The 20,076-nt window shown below is 37.1% G+C and overlaps 1 protein-coding gene across 8 annotated transcripts in view; it reads left to right on the top strand.

The window, feature by feature from the left end:
• Nucleotides 1-20,076, top strand: part of TCF12 (transcription factor 12) — a 162,498-nt gene that overhangs the window by 51,529 nt on the left and 90,893 nt on the right. For all 8 annotated transcript variants that reach the window (XM_051629004.1, XM_051629002.1, XM_051629001.1 and 5 more), the window contains exon 6: nucleotides 4,220-4,322. In XM_051629004.1, coding sequence (XP_051484964.1) covers nucleotides 4,220-4,322 — 103 coding nt within the window. The remainder of the gene's footprint in view (nucleotides 1-4,219; nucleotides 4,323-20,076) is intronic.

Here is a 20,076-nt window from a genome sequence, read left to right as displayed (position 1 = left end):
AGCTAGGACACCTTGGTATGGCTATTGCCTAGAGCCTCTTGGCTAATTTGCAGTCAGTGACTCATCACGATGGTCCTGGGTGCAGTCAGTCTCTCTGGGTCTTTGCATCTTTCTGCCTCTCCCCCTTGTGTTTATTCCCTCTTGTTTGTCTTTAGAAATCTCAGATTAGTTTGGAGAGGCAGGTAATCCAAAATAAAGTGGATTTCAGCAGTAGATCCACTGTCATTCATTTACACATTAGTCATTTAGATGACTGTTGCCTGATTCATATGATAATAGCTAAATTTAGCTTGGAAGGGATCTCAGTATTCCTGAGTTTTAAACAGTAACTGGTAGCCAAGGCTAGCCAAACCATAGAACTTGAGAAATAGGAAGCAGCATTGATGAAATTTTATCCTTTGGTCTGTAGCCACATCAAACTTCATTTTAGTGACATTTTAGTGCTTTAACTTTAAAGGCCATATTGTAAGTTGCTAAAATGCAAATACCCACTTATTGATCTGGCAGCTCCATTATGAGCCACAACTAGGTCTGATTTTCATCTATCCCAGGGACTTTTGTAGGAGATAGCTTGGGATAAGGGACTTTTTTGCCGATTATTTGCTAAATATTCAAACAGTGCACTCTCATGGGTTCTAATCCATTGGTACGTTTGCTGGGGAGCAAAGGTGGCAGAAGTAGTGATGTGTACTCAGCGTGGGATGTCTCCTTACAGCCTTTCTATGTCAAACTTGCCTTGCAGGTAACAGTATGTGGCAATCCTCCAAAGGGCTTTGAAAGCCCACCTGTGGTCAAAGAATAACATCACCAGCCCCTGCCAGTAAAGTCAAGTCAGAACTGTGTACGATCAGATAGTTCTTCCTATGAGAGAGGATAGTTGTTGGCACAATTATTTAGCTCCTGTTTCTGCTTGGAGCCTGTATCAATCTAGCTATGACCAAGTCAGTCTCCTTTCAGAGAGTAGTCTTCAAAATTCCTGTGAACTGAAGTTTCCTTCCTTCCTCAGAAAGAAGGAATGAAATTTGGCAATATATATTATCGGACCTTCTTTAAAATAGAGATTTGAAAAGGGGCCCTGATAGAAACTATATCTGTCCTTCCCACCACCTTCTGTTGCTTTTGCCATGGTGAGGTCAGATGCCAGCTGATGGTGTTTGTTCTTTGGTACTCTGTCATGCAGGTGGGATGCACCACTGTTCTTTACTGGTGTTGCGGACAGTCTTTTTAAGGATCTCAACTGCATTTTTTAAGCAGTAAACATGCATTGTCAATTTGCACTATCATATTTGTTAAATACACTTTGTACAACTAGAAGCTTCCACTAGTTTTCAGAAGCTATGGGAAGCTTCTAAGTTTTCATCTATGATTCACCTATGACAGCTCTTACCAGTAGAACTTTATGCTGTTTGTTATGTAAGTTAATAATATAGATGTAAAAGCAAGGAATGGTATCAGGAATGCAGTATTATATGAAATACAGCTTAAATGTGAAGAATGCTCTGAAGTAACTGTAATTTAAATCACTGTCCTTGAAGCTCTTCTGGTTTTGCTTACTTTGCTTTTGTGAAGTGCAAAAGAAGTTTGTTAAATGAAAACTGTGTGTGTTTGTGGTTATTTCGTATTCATTTAGTATGGGAGAGTTATATGTGGGAATCAGCCCAGGGTTTCTAATCCCAAACAAAACTCGGCTGCTTGAGCTGATAATCCATAACTCATTACTAAGACTCTGAATAACTGGTGTCAAGGATGGTGGCCATGTTAAGACCTCTTTTTGTAGGTTCACTGTAGTTGAAGGCTGAGAGAAGTTACACTTTGCACTAGTGTAAATTCTGTAATGAAAGAATTAAATGCCTGATACAATTAGTTTTAGTTAGAAATTGAATTTAAATTCGGAAAAAAAAAATTCTATTTCAAGTGCCTGCATATGCCTTAATACATTCCAGCCCCCACCTGTATAGCAAATGTTCTGTTTTCTGTGGCTTTTGTGTTGTTGAAGAACTTTCTGGAGCTTTTTTTCAGTGGATTCAGTAGTTGATTTGTCTAGTAGTGTAAAAATACAACTTTGATGCTGTGGTAATTGGACACAACTGCATTCTGAAAACTGAGAGGGCATAGGAAGAGAACAATATGCAAAGTATTATTTGAAGGAATTCTGACAGTAGTACATTCCTTTCTGTGTAAACTATCCACCCAGTTCTCCAGCCCATTTATTTAAGGCAGGAGTATGTAGTATTTACTTGGGCTGGAGCTTTATTGATTCTATGCATTAAGTAGATTGTGTTGCATGATGTGTAACAGTGTATGAAATGAGTCTTACTCCTGTTATATTTTTGGTAGTTTCGTATTTTACTTTGTAAATAAAGTTATCTTGAAGATTTTAGTTTCTGTGGCTGATCTAGGGGCCACTTCATGAATGTCTGAGATCTGGATTCTCCTTTATCATTGGTACTGCCCTTCCTAGTTTCTTTTTTTAAAAATAAAATCTAGTTGATGTATTGTCTGAAGGAAAAAAGGCTTTAGAAAAACCCACAACAACAAGTGTAAGCAGAGCCAAATAGGAAGCTATGTACTTAGGAGCTTTATTTTTTTGGTCTTCTATTTGCACATTTTTCTTTCATTATTTATTCAGCAGATGTAATTTTTGTTTCATTTCATCACAAAAATAAACCACATGTGGTGACCTTAGCTAGGAGCAACTCCGTTTCCTCAGCAGCTGCTGCTACACCCTGCTTGTCTGACAGACTGGGCTAGGTCACGATTACCAGAGGACACCCTTGTGGTCATAACCAAGTTGTAAATGTCACTGAGATTGTTTCTGAATGCCTATCACATGTGTATCACCGATTCTGAAGTAGATAAAGTCAGCCAAAGATTCATCTGGGAGTTGGGACTCCCAGAAGATTACTCCTAAAGCTGAATAGCAGCTAGAGTTGTGACATGCATCCGTAAGCAGGGGTAGTGATTTGACAGTTATTTAGCCCTCAGTTACTGGCCCTTTGGTAGAACTGACAGCACTTGCTGAGATAGTGAGGCCTGTTTCAGCCCCATTAAGGTTGTCTTGAATGTGAGCCTGCGGTCTGAAAAAATGATAAATGTTCAGTGATTGATGATTTTAAAGTCCCAGGGCACTTGGGATGGTTTCTGGTAACTGAACAATTTTCCTCCCTCCCCTAATTAGGCCTGAGCTTTAGGTTTCTCTTACCAGACTTAAAGAATTGACTAAGTGGGAATTCTAAGATTAGATTTACAAAATACTTTTCAAAACTATGGCTACAAGGGAGGCACAATTTCGAGTGCCATATCTGTCATGTTTTGGTGTAGAATAAATTATTTAGAGCACATCTGATCAGTCTGAATTGCAAATACCATATTTATACCTTTATATGGAAAAGCTGAAAACATTCTGAAATGTCCAAAAGAGAATTTTAAGTAATGGGGTTAATAATACGTGCATCTTCGAACTTCTGTGTTTTCTGTCTCTGTACTTTTGATGCAAAGTTTCAATAAGCCAGTGTTTCCTGACTGTATAAGGGTCACTCCAAGCCTGCCAAGTTGGCTATACATAATGCTGGAGAAGTGCAGAAGAGTATTTCAGTTTGAATGTTTGTCTGAAAATCAGGTGACAAAGTTGTTTATTTAATCACTAATTGGAAGTGAACTTTTTGTCAGGCAGCAGTGCTGTTTAGTAGTGTGATAGTGTCAAAATGCCTATTAATCTGTTACAATAAAAGCAGGCTGCAAGGGGAAATGGATTTTTTTTCTTCCCAATTGCACTAACATTTTTCCTAATGTCAGTGACTCTTCCTGACTTACTGTGTTGTTTTATTAATGCAAACAGAAACCTTAGGGGAAAAAATCCCAACAACCCAGCTGTGAGTTCTTCAGACTAATTTTACTCTTTTCAGTGGTTAGTGACATAATGCTAAGAGGATTCAAATATCAAAATACCTCTGTACTATTCAATTTTTAGAAATATTGTCCTTAAGGACACTGCTTATTAGGAAATTACGTGGTTTCTTTTTGATGGGGGAGAAATAAAAGAGTGAGAGGAAGAAAAATGTGGGTAGGGAGTAATTTCTGTGAGATAGACACGAAAGCCAACTTTTGTGATTAATGACCAATTGTGACTCCGCACATTTAATTAGGAAAGTGTCATTACACTCAATTAGCAGGGCTGCCAAATAATCTGTTTAATACTCTGGTCTTTTTTTTTCTCTAGGGTTTTGCAGACAGTCCTCATTACAGTGATCACTTGAATGACAGTCGATTAGGGCCCCATGAAGGATTGTCCCCGACACCTTTCATGAACTCAAATCTGATGGGTAAGTAGGTAATTCTTTACGAGTAACCCCTCAAAGCCTCTTTGGTCAGAAAGAGACATTTTTCATTTCCTTGTCTAGGCCTGACATGTCAAGCATCTGGAAGTTGCTCTGTTTCTGCAGCAACACTGACTTTCCTATTGAAATCTTTTTATGTTGGGCAAATCCCTCATAAAGGCCATTGTCCAGGACTTTTTAGAAGTAATCACACAGATTTTCTGGAGTTGATCTAAAGAACTGCTGTGTTTTTATTTGATTTTTACATATGCCTTGTAAATTCTAAATTATTTTAAAGCTGAATTTTCCTTAACTTTTGCTGGCAAGACATCTATAGCAATTTTTAATTTGTGCATTTAAAAAGGAAATGTTTTTCGGACACTATGGATTCCTGAACTACCTACCAATATACTTGAGGCTTTTCTCCAGTTGTCATTTGATGACTTGCCTCTTATTTTTAATTTTACAATTTCTTTTGTATTTGTTTTCTTGGACAAGTTTTAACTTCTAATAGATGCAAACTCCTATTTTTCTGGGCAAATGTAGTTCCTACTTCTGGGCTTGTGGTTGTCTAGCATTTTCTGCTTTTGAAATTGGAGAAACAATCAAGCAAAATGTGTATTATATTCTGGGCTGAGGTATCAAAAGCTTTTTCTTCATCGGCAGTGCTTTTGTGTTATCTGAAACATGTTAATGTATTCATGGTAATGTTTGAAACTCTTCTCCCTGTTCCAGCTTGGAGTGTAAAAATGTTGTTTGCAAAATACTTGTTGTTTGGCAACATATGATCTTGGAACAAGGTTTTTTTTTTTTTTCTTGTATCTTAAACTTAGAGATTACTCTGAATGTTTGTTCTGAATTTGTATGTTAGGCATTGTTTCACTTATGTTCTGAGTCTTGTAGACATGACCTATTTTGTGATCTCAGTATTGTCCTTTTAAGACATAGCCATGGTAATCTAAGTGGATTACCTAAATCCAAATCCTGGTGGTCTGCAATTTCTTTTGGAAATCTTTCTACTTTGCTCAGTCTTTGTTTACTACTTTAATTTTCTCTGAAATAGAGGCAGACAAAGCACAGCTACTGCTGAAAAGAGAATTTTGTTTAAATCTTCATGTCTGAACCCTAAAATATGTAATTTTAAAATTACTGTCTCTGTAGTCTTTGCTTAGAGAGAGTACATGGCAGTTGGTCCATGATACTTATATCTGAAGACAGTAAAGCTAAAATGTAGTTTCCCTTAGTTAATTTTAATAAAGCAGAGTAGAGCTTCACCCCAATACTGTTTCAATTATGTAGTCTTTTTTTAAATACAAGGGACTAAAAAGACAAGTTACTTCAATTGCTTCTCCTGTATTTTGATTTGTAGCATGTATGGAATGGCTCTAGGCTTTGTAGCTGATACTAGTTTTATTTTACAAACATATATAACAATGTTTAATATTTATTACCGAAGGCAGACTATTGGCTCATGCTTTCATTTTGAGCCATCCAATTTCTAAACAATATATGCCTTTAAATATATGAAGAAAATAATTGGTGTAACTAAATCTACTTAGTTTTTCAGTTTTAGTGAAGAAATTGCTAGGTGATTCCATTAGACAGAATAGAATTACATCATTAATACCGTTTTGAGAATAAGCCTCCATTGAGATTGTTTTGTAGAGAGAATTAATTAATTGCTAGATGTGTATGTGTCAGTCACTTAGCCAAAGCAGCTGTGAACTGGAATAGTTTTGTGATGCTTTATGGCTAACAGTTCTTAGGGAATTTATTTTGTTGGAGTAATAGTATTTCATTTACTGCTATATGCAGCAAAGAATTAAGAAAGTTTTCAGAATGTGTCTCAAAGAAATGTACACTTCAAAACTCTAACCTTTAAATGTAATCCACCTGGGGCTTTTTGGCTTGTGATAGTAAAATATATTAAAATTATATTAATTTTACTTGTAGTATAGGATGTAGGTTTGTATATCATACTTTCATATAAAGAATTTTTGCAGAGTATCCTAAGCTGATGCTGAAAGTTTGGAGAGAGGAATGATAACAGCTACATAAAAAAGTAGTTTTCTGTGTAGTGCCAATGCCTGTGTTTATGGCTCTTTGTTATTGGAAAGAAAAATGAGATGTTGTCTTAAGCTTTTCAGGAAAAAAAAAAAGTTACAGAGTTTGTTAATATCAAATTGTGGGTATATTCCCATAGACAGAATGAAAAATCTCAATTTCTTCATCCTAATTACTCTAGGTGATATTTTATGTGTTGATTGATTATTCTGTGATTGTCAGAGGTGGAGGCTAAGAACATGAACTTGATGAATTTGTAGGAAATATCCCACTGGGCTAATAGGCACGGTAGATTGTCTGGGTTACCATGCTGAAGGTCTAAGAAACACATCCCTTCCCAACATTTTTTTCATGACTGAAATAGTTAAGAACTATTAAAAAAAAAAAAAGAGCAACAACATATTTCACCATTGCTGTCAACACTTAAGAGCACTATTAAAAGAAAGAATTGTGTGTCAAGGGGATGTTGTTATTTTGTGTATTATGTTCAGCCGTAAGCATATTTGCCTGAAGAGATAGAGGATTATAAAGTGCCACTGTCTTTCATGATGGAGCTCTCAAACATTTTAATGATCTTGTACATTGCAAAAGAGAGAAATTTTGTCTAACAAGAGTTGATAATGATTCAATAATGAACAATTTGCCACAGAAAGATGCATTTCCATATTCATTTAGATATTTTCTGAAGTGTTTTGCAGAGGAAGTAAAGCTATTATGTTGGATTGGTTAGTGTTCTTCACTAATGAATTCCAGAATTATCCTGTTGATTCATTAGTACGAAAAAAGAAGGGCCATTGCTTGTATTTTAAGTAAAACCACTGCATCCTCTTGGCACCAGCCTAGTCTGTTGGTATCCATAGAGATATGTAGAAAATCAGGCTAAGATATATTGATGGTATTGTAGCTCCATTGTAGACTTGATAATCTTTGCTTATTCAACACTTTCTGTTTTAATTATGTTCTAGAAAACTATTCACAAGGATACAAGATTTTTTTCTCTGTAATTGTGCTGCCTTTTAGTACTCTGCACTTACAAGTAGAGGTTTTTGCTAGGACCCCTTGAGAATGTGACATTGTATCTTCTGGTGAACTGTTCCCTGGACTTTATTCTACTGAGCTTTTCTACTTCTGCTTGTCAGGAAGAAAGCAAGCAGATCTTTCTGGAATATAAATTGTAGGGGTTTTGGTTGATCTGTCTTGAATGTTTGAAGTGGGTGACTTAATTTATTTTGTGTCTCTGTCTTTCCACAAGAGGTAGAAAAGATAAACACAAAACTTCTGTGCTGTGTTCATAGTCAGTGTAATACACAGTTCCACAAGCTTGTATGTGATAAAAAGTAATTTAAACACTTAGTCAATAGTGAGTGAAAAGATGGAGGTTGAATACAAGCTTGCCATGTTGAAATTGGTCCCTTGAAGCATAAAGAGATAATTCTTCCAAGTTTTATGTGAAGTATACTTCCCTGTTTTCTCATTATTTGCTTTAAAGCTTGACTGGGCTAAGTTCTAGAGCTCTGGGTATTCCTGAGCTAGCCTTGAGGTTTGAAGACCTTTCAACCAAGATTACTGGAAGCTGTAATAATTGGAAACTTGGAATATGTGGGAATGGAGGATTCTAGATCATTTGCATCTTCCTGACTTCACCTACACACTGATTGCTAGTAGACCAGCTACAAGGTTGTAATTACTAGTTTATTTCATAGAATCTGTTGATGTTGTAATACTTGCCTCTGTTAGTGTGCTAGTGAGGTGATGACTGGGCTTCTCTTCCTAACAAACTAACTTCATCCATGTTAGGTAGGGCCATGATACATTTTTTATGGCCAGCATTAAGATTTTAGAGGACCTGACAACATAAGCAAGTCAAGACGAACTTCAGCCAGGATTTATGAGGGGAGGGACTAGAAGCTTGTTACAGTAATTAGAGCTCCAAGTTATTCAGATTGTTAATCAAAATGTAATTCCTTATACTCTATAACTATTTATATTGTGAATATAAATGGTAAGCCTGATTCTAGCCCTGATTGAAATAAATAGGTGAAAGAACCAGACATAGTACTCTCTAACGGAAGCAGAGAAATATATTTTGGGTCTTCTGCAGTGTGGCTTCCTTTGATGTTGATTGTACTTGATACGCTTGAATCACTTGGGTGGTTTGCCATCAAGATTCACAAAATGGGGTTTGCAAGTAAATTGCTTAAATATATATATATGTGTACACAGCATTTATTTTATCCTCTGTTAGTGCTGAACTGTCTTGTGCCAGTGTAGCAGGTGGTTAGTAGGTATGTGCTGGGCAGAAACTCCCGTGTGGAGTGAAGTGAGGCAGGAACAGAGAGGTGCTTGATGGGTTGAAGCCAAATGCCATGAATTTTCAAAGCTTGTCTTTTCAAGTTGCTGTGAACCTTAAAGGCTCATTTTGTGGATTAATTATCCATATGAGTGATCAAAAACTTGGATTGGGATGCGTTCTGATTTTAGAGTTACTGTTCACTTACTTGACTCGATTGCCTGTGAGTGCTGGTTTGTAAGAATGGCTGCATTTCTGCCAGCATGACTTTTGGGGTAGCAATCCTGCTCTGGGGTGGATTCTGCCTCTGGCTGTGTCCTGGCTCTGCTGTGGCATATTGGGCAGAGGCAGGCTCTCTTCAGTTCCGCCTGTAAAACCTTGGACCTGGCATGCTGGTTATTGCTGGTCCAAAGCTGCTGATCTGCAGGCTGAGGCTTTCTAGAGTTGTGAATTTTTTTTTTTTTTTTTTATATCTGTTGGTACAGTTTCAGATTTATCTTCTTCCCTGCCTCCCCCCCCCCCGCAGGTATTACATGAAATAAATTCCACTCACACCAAAGAATTGCTCTCATCTGCTCTTCATTTTCCTTTTGTGAAAGCTAATGGGTTTCTGGGAAATTAAATTACACAGTCATTTAGTGACAGTGCTAAGTGCCGGGCATTTTTACCCTTGGGTTTTTGCTCACAAGAGTGTGTGTTAAGCTTAGTTTTCTCTTCTGTTTACTGTAATGTTTCAATCAAATAGCTTTCCTAACATTTATTTAAATACAGTAATACCTCAAGGCTTTCTACCAATGCAGTGGGGAGCTCGTGTCCTCTGTAATGTGATGCTGTAGCAGGTGTCCGCTTGTGCTCTCTCCCCAAGAGACTATCATCCTCTTCCTAGTTAGCAGCTGTGGCAGAAGGGCCGTCGCCATCCTCCTCAGGTGGTGCTCAGGTGTGGGTCTGCCAGGTAGGTGCATGTGAGGCTGCAGCTGCCTGCCTGCCTGTCCCCTGTCCCCTTCCTCCCCAGTGCCCCCAGCAGCTCCCGGCGCAGGGAGGTGAGGGGTGAGCAGGTGCACAGCGGCCGGCCTCGCTCCCAGTGGCATCTGCTGCCTGCGAGGCTGCTCCCCAGTGCTGAGGCAGTTCATCCTTAATGAGCACAGGTAGTGTGCCAGTTTAGAAGATTTTTATGATCTCCAAATCAGTGCTGCAGTTGTTTTCAGACTGGGTCTGCTGGGCTGTAGTTCCAAGGAAAAAAAAAAATAAATTCTTCTTGGCAAGTAAGAAAGTGAAGAAATCTGTCCTTGAAAATCCTTCTCTTTAACATTGTACTAGGAAGAGCTGATGATACCTCTTCACTGAATGCTACCAGTGGCACAGGCATCTGCACAGGATTCACAGGCATGTCCCATGAGCAGAACCTGCAGTTCTGGTGGCCCTGGGCACTAGCTTTCCTTACACTGAGAGGAAAAGTGTGACCCTAGTGTTAATTGTGCTGGAGGAAGATGAAATGTTGCCTTCTTCAAAAAGGTCTCACACTTAAACCCAATAATTTCTGTCATACTAAGTACTTCTAAATTGCCAGTCTGAGAATTTAAACATGCAATTCTGTGGCTTTTAAATTTTGATATATTTTAGTTCTTATAAAATTTGTTCTGCAAAGCTTGGGCTTCTGTTAATGCAGTGTGATACATGTGAATGTTGATTTATTCACAGTGTATTCTGCCTCTGAAAAGGGGAATAAATAGTAATCTGATGAAATTTTTAAGTCTTGCATTTCCTCGTTGTTGTAACATGTCAGTTTAGCTGCTGTAGGGTATGTTTATCTGTTACAAGGCTCATCAGTGCATGAAATGCTGAAAGGGCATATTTCTCTCCTGTGGTTCCTGCCATCCCTGGGCACTTGTAGATGTGTTCCAGTGGATGGGATCAGCTGGGTGAAGCTGTAGGATTTTAAATTTCAGTCTGTCTGAAGGTGCCAAGCTCCTTTCCAGGGAAAAGGGAGGAGGGGGCATTCTTTCCCGTACTGGTGATGTCACTTCCCCATGAGGCAGTTGCTTAGGGATCTGCATATAACTATTATCCTGTTCAAACAGGAGACTGTAGAAGGCTCACTGGTGATTAAAAGATAATTTTGTAATTTTTCATGGCTTGTCTTTGTTTTGCAATAAAGATGTTTGCTTATCACCAGGTGCATAAAAATAATTTACTTAATCTCTATTTCATTCCATTAATTTTTTTCATTCTTGCATGCATGTAGCTGTAGCCTGTCAGTTGCTAGCAGTCCTCTTTTTAATAAATGCAGCAGACTGTATCCAGTGATGAAATTCTGATCACCCAGAATGTTGTCACTAGGCCACTCCTGCTGAAAGAAGTGGCTTTTGTGATTTGAGGCATTATAGTATTTGCATTAATGTGATTTGAAGTTGCTAATAGTTTTCTTTGGAGACTGGGTTTTAGTGAGTCAAATGTTTGTTGCTGCTGCAAACCTGACTTTGTTTAGATCCACAGAGACCTCAGAGGGGAAAGGAAAACAGATTAAATTGAAGGAGCCAGCCTATAAAATATTATTCTGGTTTTTAGGTGCATGGAGGTTTTTGATGTCTACTACTGTTTTTTGTGAGTTCCCTGAGTGGCCACTGCATTTTTCCCTAGAGTTGTAAGCTGCTGTAGGTGTGCAATTTTTCAGCTCTCTAGTGGATTAGTGGAATAAGTATGATTAAAATAAACCAAACATTTCAGATTTGATTTTGAAAATAACATCTGGACACTTTCACTTCAGTCCAACATTGCACCAAGGTCTTGTTTCTGAAAGGTGATGTTTTCATGCAACAGAAACATGTAGAAGACCAGAGAAACTGCAACTCATTCTGTGAAGCTATGGTAATACATTGCTTTATTTGCACAGCTTTCTTGGTTGGTGTCTTCTGAAGGCTTTCAGATGAGTGTTCAACTTCTGCCACTCTAACAAAGAGATGTATACTGGGAAGTCAGCTGAAAATTCTGCAGAGTTATTTCTTAGACATCTAGATGGAGGGTCACTTCGAGAATTTGAAACCTTGTTATCCTTAATGTGTGGAAATTTTGCAGGGATGGCTTTTGGTGGGGATAGTGCTGTGTGGTTGGGGGTTTTTGGAAGATGCTCACAGGGGTTCCCTGTCTGAAGCTGAAATGGGAAGAGATTTGGTACTTCATTTTATGTGATGTTGTGTTATATACAGGATTAAATAAACTGGCAGTATGTGGGATTACTGTTACTGATGCCTTTAATGAAAGCAGTAGCCTTAATTACAGTGACAAAAAGTTCATTGAAATGGGAATGGGGAAGAAACAGAGCAATTACTATTGAAATAAGTTGAAACTCATTTTAGTCTTTCCTGAAACTGCTGAGGTCTGCCAGGAGCCTAAAAGGTAGTTGGGAACCAAGCGTGCTAAAATACCTGATATGTAAATGTAAAACCTTAAATCATATTGTACAGACCATGTGCAAAACCAGTACTATCCTTACAATAACTGTAACAAAATTTTAGTTTACTTCCCAGTATAATAGAGACCTCTAAAATAAGCCTGGCACGTTCGGCACATGCAATACAAATAAGGCATCTTGCAGTTTCTTCCTCTTATACAATGGAGACATAGAAGGTAGAAGTCTTGAGAGTAATCTGTGACTTGCTAAGTCTTGTAAGCTTCAAGGCTGATCCCTGGGGTCTGCATGGAGTACCTAAATGCACGACTGTATCATAAATAAATTTGTATAATGTTTAAAATAAGTTCTGCAGAGATAGGGAAGAGTGTGCTTGTACACTCTTTATCAGGGTACTGCAGTTTTAAGTACATTTTCTGCATCATAGGAGCAAAGTGAAGTTTGCCTTACTATTTTGCTGAGATAAATAACACTTCTGTTCCTGACTGGATTCTTTTGCTGTGACATAATTTTTTTTTTCTTTCACATATTGCTAGTCTATTACAAGCTGTTTCCTCAGATTAAATATATTTATATATTTATTTGGACTCTTGAGGTACTTTCCATCTTAGCCTACAGGCTGATTGTCCTGCTTGGATAGTAGAGATTTATGAAAATTAATTCCTTACAGGACTATATTTCTTAAATATGCCCTACCTATTTTGAAAGTTGCATTGCATTATGAAAATTGATCTTCTGATCATGTCGCCCTAACTTCAGAGCAGTTTGCAGAAGCTTGTATGTTTTATACTACATAAAACATTTAGCACACTACATATTGGTCAAAAAATGGGATTTTTATCCATTTATAGGTTAGTTTTTCTTTAATATTAGAGAAGCTTTTGTTTCCATGTAGGTGTGTTACATTATTATACAACTTCATGTTCTGAAAGATACTGAAATTGGGAAGATATGCAAGATGAGAAACTGAGTTCTTGATTATTTTCCAGGATACAATTCTGCCTTAGTTTACACTTAGAGAAATGTCATCCTTTCACCTGACATGATTTAAATATTTATTTTCAGTAATAGGTGAGGTGATATTTATTCAGCAGAGCTGTTTTATGACAAAAGATCCACAAGTATATTTTTTACCATCACTGAAACAATTTTTCTTTACATCTTCTGAGATTGATATTTTCAAGCTTAAGAGAAATGTCACTAGCATTACTAGTGTTTTAAATACTACTTTATAAATAACAAAGCTGAGAAATCTATGTGCCTTTCATTTTTTCAGGTGTCTGAATCTATCACTTCTCTGGGTACTTTGGGCTGAGCTGTGGGAGCACAATCTGAAGTCACTTGTTCATGCCGTGCTCAGTTTACCCACGCTACCTTGTTCTTGCCCAGCATACTGGGGGCTTGGGGGTTATTTTGTTTTGTTGGATTACTGAGCGTGGTGGGAGGAGGAGTGATGATTGGCTTGTCTTTCTGGTGCTTGGCTGCATGTCTTTTAATTTTTTTTTGTTCACTGCTTTTATTCATCAATGACCATTTATAAACAGCGCGTGTTTCACAATGATTTCAGCCTTGAGTGCCAAACAACTGTATGATTTTGTTCCTTTGTTTGACAGCTATTTGGCACTAGGCCCTGTGCACAATTGTAATGAATATTTTTGTCCACTATATGTGTATACACTTTCTTATTTAATTTCTGGTTTTGCTATTACATTAGAAATTTATCTTCCTAGAAATGTGCTTCAAAAGGTAAAAAAAAAAACAACAACGAACAACAACTTGGTAAAGCTGTTACAGGAGTTGATTAGAAATGTTCCTTTAGTAGTTTGGAGAAGTGCAATAAAGGGAGGGGGGTGAGAAGAGAAATACTGCTGGGTTTCATTCGTTTAGTGGCACAGTTGCAAACTATGAAAAGGAATATGGCTTATTGGCAGAAAGAAAAAAGTCCATGTGGTTGTCCTGTTGGCAACCATTTTTATGTAGGGTAGCTTGCTCATGTATACATAATAAACAGTGTTTTTCAGCAATATATTTACAACGGGGTAAAGATAAAGAACAATTTTAAAAACATACTGGATTTTCTTGATTGATTTATCTCGTTTTACCTACATGGAAAAAAACTTGGAGCACAAATGTCTCAAATGAGCATACTGACTTTTGACTCCCTCTTCAGTGCTTGCTTGACATTCTGCAGTATGAAGGAGGCAAGTTTCCCTGCTGATCCTACTCCTCCGAGTTTCTGGTTTGTGTGCTTCTTCCTCTTCCCCCAGCTTGGTCTCATGATAGAGACATAGTGCAAATGCCAGTAAAACCATGTGAAATAAAACACCAAATTGAAAAGCAGTGATTCACTGGGAGAAAATGTTACCCAGGCCCCAGTAACATTTTTTCTTCTTTTAACCTGTGCTCTAAAGCATTGTTATTCCCTTGATAATCAATTTCAGAAGTGCTATTGAATGGCGAGCTATGCTTTTAAAGCTGCCACTGCCCTTCTATCCAATCTCTCCTGTTTTCTGTATGATACTTTTATGTTGCTTTCTTGTTTGTTAATATAACACAATTATTTGTCATTGGTCCAGTTAATTTCCTTCAAAAAATGCCAAAACATCAGCGGTAGAAAACAATATAAACTTGAATTCACACTAAAATCATCAATAGAATCATCTGTCATCAAATCTATAGAGTATAATTTTACTGTAGTTTTACTGTGCTGCTAAACCTGTATTTTTGTCCCTTGAATGCACCCATCTGGATCAGTACACTGTTCCACCTGAGCACTTCCATCAGGCTCACACTCAGCTGCATTTTGGGATTTTTCCTCCCTTTACCTGGCTTCTCTGTCTTCTTTGGTCTGTTGACTTTTTAAACTGTTTTAAGAAAGCCCATTTTTTTTGGTGGTTTTGTGCAGATGTGTTGCTTTTCTTAGTTCTATTGTCTTTCTGTTTCCTTCATCTTAAATATAAAGAAAATAGTTTTAAATCTGATTATCCTCTGCTTTTGCTAACATTATGGACTTACTTGGCTCTAACACCTGACTGTTGAAATTTAGAGTGTATCATCATTCACATTTGCTCTGGTTTTTTGAGGTTTTTTCTTTGTGCACCTGTTACTGGCCCGTGCTGTCCATGGGATGCCGTGGTAGAGGAGTCTGTCTTCTGTTCCTCTGTGGGTCTTTTTGCTTGTTTCTGAGACATTTGTACATTTAGAAGGGGTATCATCTAAGTGGTCTTTAAACACAGATTCTGAACAGGGGTACTGGGTAAATATAGTAAATACTCTAGTTCACAGTGAAGATCACTGTGCACTAGATTTGGAAGATCAAAACTACTGGTTCTTATATTACAATGAAGAAAGAGTAATGCATTCCCTGATACTCTGTTAGAGTAGCTAGAAGTTGTGGTGAACAGATGAGATAATAAAAGCCAGTATAGGAGAATATGCTTTAAAGTGGAAAAATAATCATTTATTCATGGCAAACTTTTAAACAAACCTGCAAGGCTGTGGTTTAATTACATTGGAGGAAGGAATATGAGGCAGATATTAAAACATCCTTTGGAAAGACTCTGAAAGAGTGAGTTTGAATGTAAAATTAGTAAAAATTTGCTTTTCTGTGTTAGGCCAACAGCATGGGTCAGACATGCTGAAGGGGAACTTCATAGTTTTCCACTGCAAGAAGCACATTCACATGAATGTTTTTACTGTCCAGTATTTTGTGTTTTAAAACATGTCCTTTTTACTGAAGTTTCTGAGATGTGCATGGATACTTTCCAGAATGCTTGATCCCTTGTAGTATGTACCGTGCTGCTCAAGGCAAGAATCTTTAGATGTCACAGTCATCTTGCCACACATGATGAATCACTTTGCCTAAAGATTTTCTGCCCACAAAGCCTCTGGGGTGGCTCTGTCTCCCTAAGGATGTTCAGTTTGAGCCATCTGAGCTTACTCTGCTGTGACCAGTTTAGAAAGTACTAAATCCAAACTTCTGCACAATTTTATTTCTGCTTCTAAATAACAAAAGGGGTCACATTGTATAAATACATATGCAGAGGACACTGCTGACCAGTATTGGAAAAAAGGCACAAAAAACCCTAGATGGGCTTTAAGAAGACAATATAACTTCAATTTTTTTGTTTGAAGTTTTTTTTTAATTTAATTTATTGCAAGAATTATGTCAAGTGATTGTAAGTGTAGAATACTGTCCAAAATGTATTGGTGGGGTTTATTTTTGTTTGTGTTTTTTGTGTGTGGGTTGTTGGTTTTTTGTGTTTTTGTTTTGTTTTTTAGTTATTGTTGATAAACCAATGTGTGTCATGACTTTCATGGCTTTCCTGCTTGTGTCTCTCTTTGGATACATTCTTCCTGTAAGACAGGATTAGTGGCAGCTGGTAATAAAACCTGAAGTTTCAAGATACTGAAAAGGTCTTGAAATAGATCTGGTCAACTGTCTGCTTTCAGGGGTCCATAAATTTGCTAGAAGCAGCCTTGGGAACCACCCTAAGAAGAATATTTTGCAAAGGTATCATAATGTTTTTAGGATTAAGACAATGCTTTTTAAATAGTTCAACATTTGTAGCAAGTAAACTTCAATTCATGTCCAGTGGTCTAAACTGATGTGTGTTGACCATTTTTATTGTGTCAAGATGTATCTTTCCCATTTTTGCAAATTTATAGAAATAGTAGGTCAGCAAGAAAATATAGAAGGTGACAAACTACAGATTGTAAATTTTATGTTGAGCTTTCTTTTTGTTTTTTTCCATGGTAATTATTTATGTTCTTGTCCTTCCTGCCTTTTTACTTTTGACTTTCTGGCAATGTGTATTCCTGATTTCTCCCCTCCCTGAGTGATCAGTGGAGCCCCTAACTCCCTGTGTAGCCTGTTCAAGCTCTGTCGTCATGAGCAGGAGGAGGAGATGGCCCTTTGCCTTCTTTGCCTCCTCCCCCTGAGAAAATCCACCTGTTCCTCAGGAGCAGACTTCTGCAGTGATTTAGAAAGGGGATGGAAATGTAACTGTGAATTAATAGATGGCCATATTTAGTATTTTGCATTTTTACACAGAACCACCTTTTCCAACTTAGGCTGCCTTTCTCCTTTCTGTCCTGTTCACTCTTAATATATTTGCTTAAATAAGCATTGTTGACAGAGCTGCTCATCTATTTTCTTTTCTGGAAGATGAATCTAAAAAAAATTTCCACAGGCTTTACTTTTTTTTCTGATTATATTAGGTGGGTGTTGTTTTTTTGTTTGTTTTTTTGTTGGTTGGTGTTTGTTTGTTTAGAATAACTATCCATCTTGTGGAAAATACTTTCATTATCAAGCATAGCCTTTACATATAAAATGGCTTTAGGTAGTTTAGGCATTCTCTCTGTCATAACTTTAAAATCCCTCTTTTTGTTGAGAATGTAAAAGATAACTCCTAAAGAACCAACTCAGTAAATACTATAAAAACAAATCCCAAGACATTCCTCATACCTTTTAAAAAATAAAGTAACTTAGCCTTAATGTGATTCCAACTCTTCTTTGCAACAAGACTTTTAGTGATAGAAGAAACATTCTCGATCCTTTTCCTGACTTTTTTTTTTTAATTTCTCATTAAAAATTTTGGGGTTGTTAGATTTTTTTACATTTGCAGCTTGGACAGCTACTGGAAATTCTTAAATGTGCGCAGTCTGTCACATTGACAAAATTTTATTGGAATGAAAATTTGATTTAATACCTGAAAGTATAGCATGATGAATTATAAAAATGCTTATTTTGAAGTCAAAGGCAGTTATGCCTGAGTAAGGTTTAATATTCTTTTTTTTTAATTATGAATCCAGCTGTGAAGCTTGAATGGAAATCAGGCAGCTGATCATAAGGAATCCAGTTAGGCAAAACATCAAATGAATAGTTTTTGTTGACCCTGGGTAAAGCTGAGTAGCACCAATACAGTTGATTAGATAAAAGGGACCAGTTAAGCAGTAGCTTGTATCTAAACTTAAATGCATTCAATTTAGCTGGGTTTCTATGTTCCTCTAAAGCTTTTTTTTAGTATCAAGCAAATGCACATTTTTGGCTTGTTAGGGTAATATTTGCATTGACTGTGTCTCATTTAAATATTTTTACAAGAAATCACAAAACTCTTTCAGTCTTAGCTGTCAACTCTCGTAAGTTCTGACGCATTTCTGCCTCTTCTTATTGTAAACACTAATTTTGCTGTATTTATGAAACTGTGAGAAGTACTTGCTGATATCCATTTCAGGTTAGACTTGTAAACACTTACCATTGCACTGACAAGTTATTTTTTATAACTGTTTTGTTCATTGACTTCTAGCTCTCATTCCAAACAGTGGTCTTAATTTTTAGTGAATGAATAAATCAAAGCTACTTCTTACTGAATACATTTTACTAATACATACATGATATACTTGTCAATTATGTATAATGCTTTATTGATAACTTTGCTTCTGTATATTTTAGGAGCAAGAAATGTAGTATAAGCAAATTTTCACTGAAGTCCTTTGCTGTAAGAAATGTCTCAGGAGTTTTGTAATGGTTATGAATGAAAACTCGTGTTACTGTTTTATAACTTCTTCATTGATTTGAACAAACTGATTAAAACCTGTTATTGTTCTCTTGATTTCCTTATAGCCTATATAATTTATATAACAATTGGATCCTTGATGTCTGTGCCATGCACTCTTAAAAAATAGTTTCCAGTAGTTCACTAAAATTTCTCTCTTCTGCATTTCGTGCTGTCTTTGTAGAAATCTCCTTGCTCACAAGCAGTACCATCTTTTACTATCTTGGAATACCCTTTATTTTGAAGTTTCTTTGATAAATCTTACCCCTTCGTGCTCTATTTTCCGTGTGTGGATCTGAACCTTCATTTTCTGAGCTTTTTTAGGTATGATTATGGCACAAGCAAGCAAAACCCCACTCCTTTCCCACCTTAGCCAATGAGAAGAGAGGCTCAGTTTTGTCTGAGGTTTAGTGTCTGGGACATGCCTCCTATCAGAGGGACGTGTCCTTGGCTTCACATGTGTAGCATTTTAGCAAAGGGAGCCCAGATGAGGTGCTCAGACTGGCCTGGACACTTGCTTTAGCTGTCCCCTTGTTCTTCCTATTGCTTAATGTTTCCAGGTAAGGGTAAACTTTACAGAGGCTTTTTCATTTTCAGTGAGATTCTTTGTCAAACTTCTCACAGTCCTTTCCATTGTGATTGTCACCAGCTGTTAGATGTTTGCCTCTTAAGACATGTCAAGTCTAGCATAGCTATCAACTTGCTCTGTGTTGCATATGAAGTGTGACTACTATTAGTACTTAATTCATTATATGACATTTTTCATTTCTTTTCAAGAGCTTTCAAAATAAAAAAAGATTAATTGAATCTAAAAACCCAATCTTATTAAAGAAAATATTGTGATCTTAACACTATGGGTTCCCCAGATACTACAGTAATTAGCATTCTGTAAGTATCCAGAATAGAACTGGTCATCAGGCCCTTAATTTAATGATTTATTGATTAATGGTTTTTGTATTCTAGTGAGGGAGAACACTTCCTGATCTGCTGCTGGTCAACATAATCCTGCAAAATGCTGTGAATATTCCTTTGGTATTGTTCACATTTGTTCTTGAACCCTTCTTTGTCTATGAGTCTGCCACCTTTTTTATCGTGGGAAGTTTTTGGATTACAGAACTCAGATTTGACCCCATGAAAAGGTGAATCATACCCAGACTCTGAATTGAGAGCAAAATGCAAATGCTGTTGTGTATTTTTCAAAATATTTGAGAAACTGAGGAAGCCAAGGAGATAAACGAGCCTGCAGAAGTACGAACCACCAAATTATCTGAATTGTATTATAAAATGTGCTTTATCCTTCTGACATTATTTTTTTTTCCCCTCTCCTTGCATTGATGAATGAAAGTATGTTGTAGTCCCTTTGTGTAGCCATGGGAAGGAGGACTTGCCGTTGATCTGAAGTGACATGTAGTGCTATAGAGTGCAACCTAACAACTAAACTCT

The sequence above is a fragment of the Apus apus genome, chromosome 10, assembly GCF_020740795.1.
Source record: "Apus apus isolate bApuApu2 chromosome 10, bApuApu2.pri.cur, whole genome shotgun sequence".
NCBI lineage: Eukaryota > Metazoa > Chordata > Aves > Apodiformes > Apodidae > Apus > Apus apus.
The sequence above is the reverse complement of the archived record's forward strand: the minus strand, read 5'-3'. Positions and strand labels throughout refer to the sequence as shown.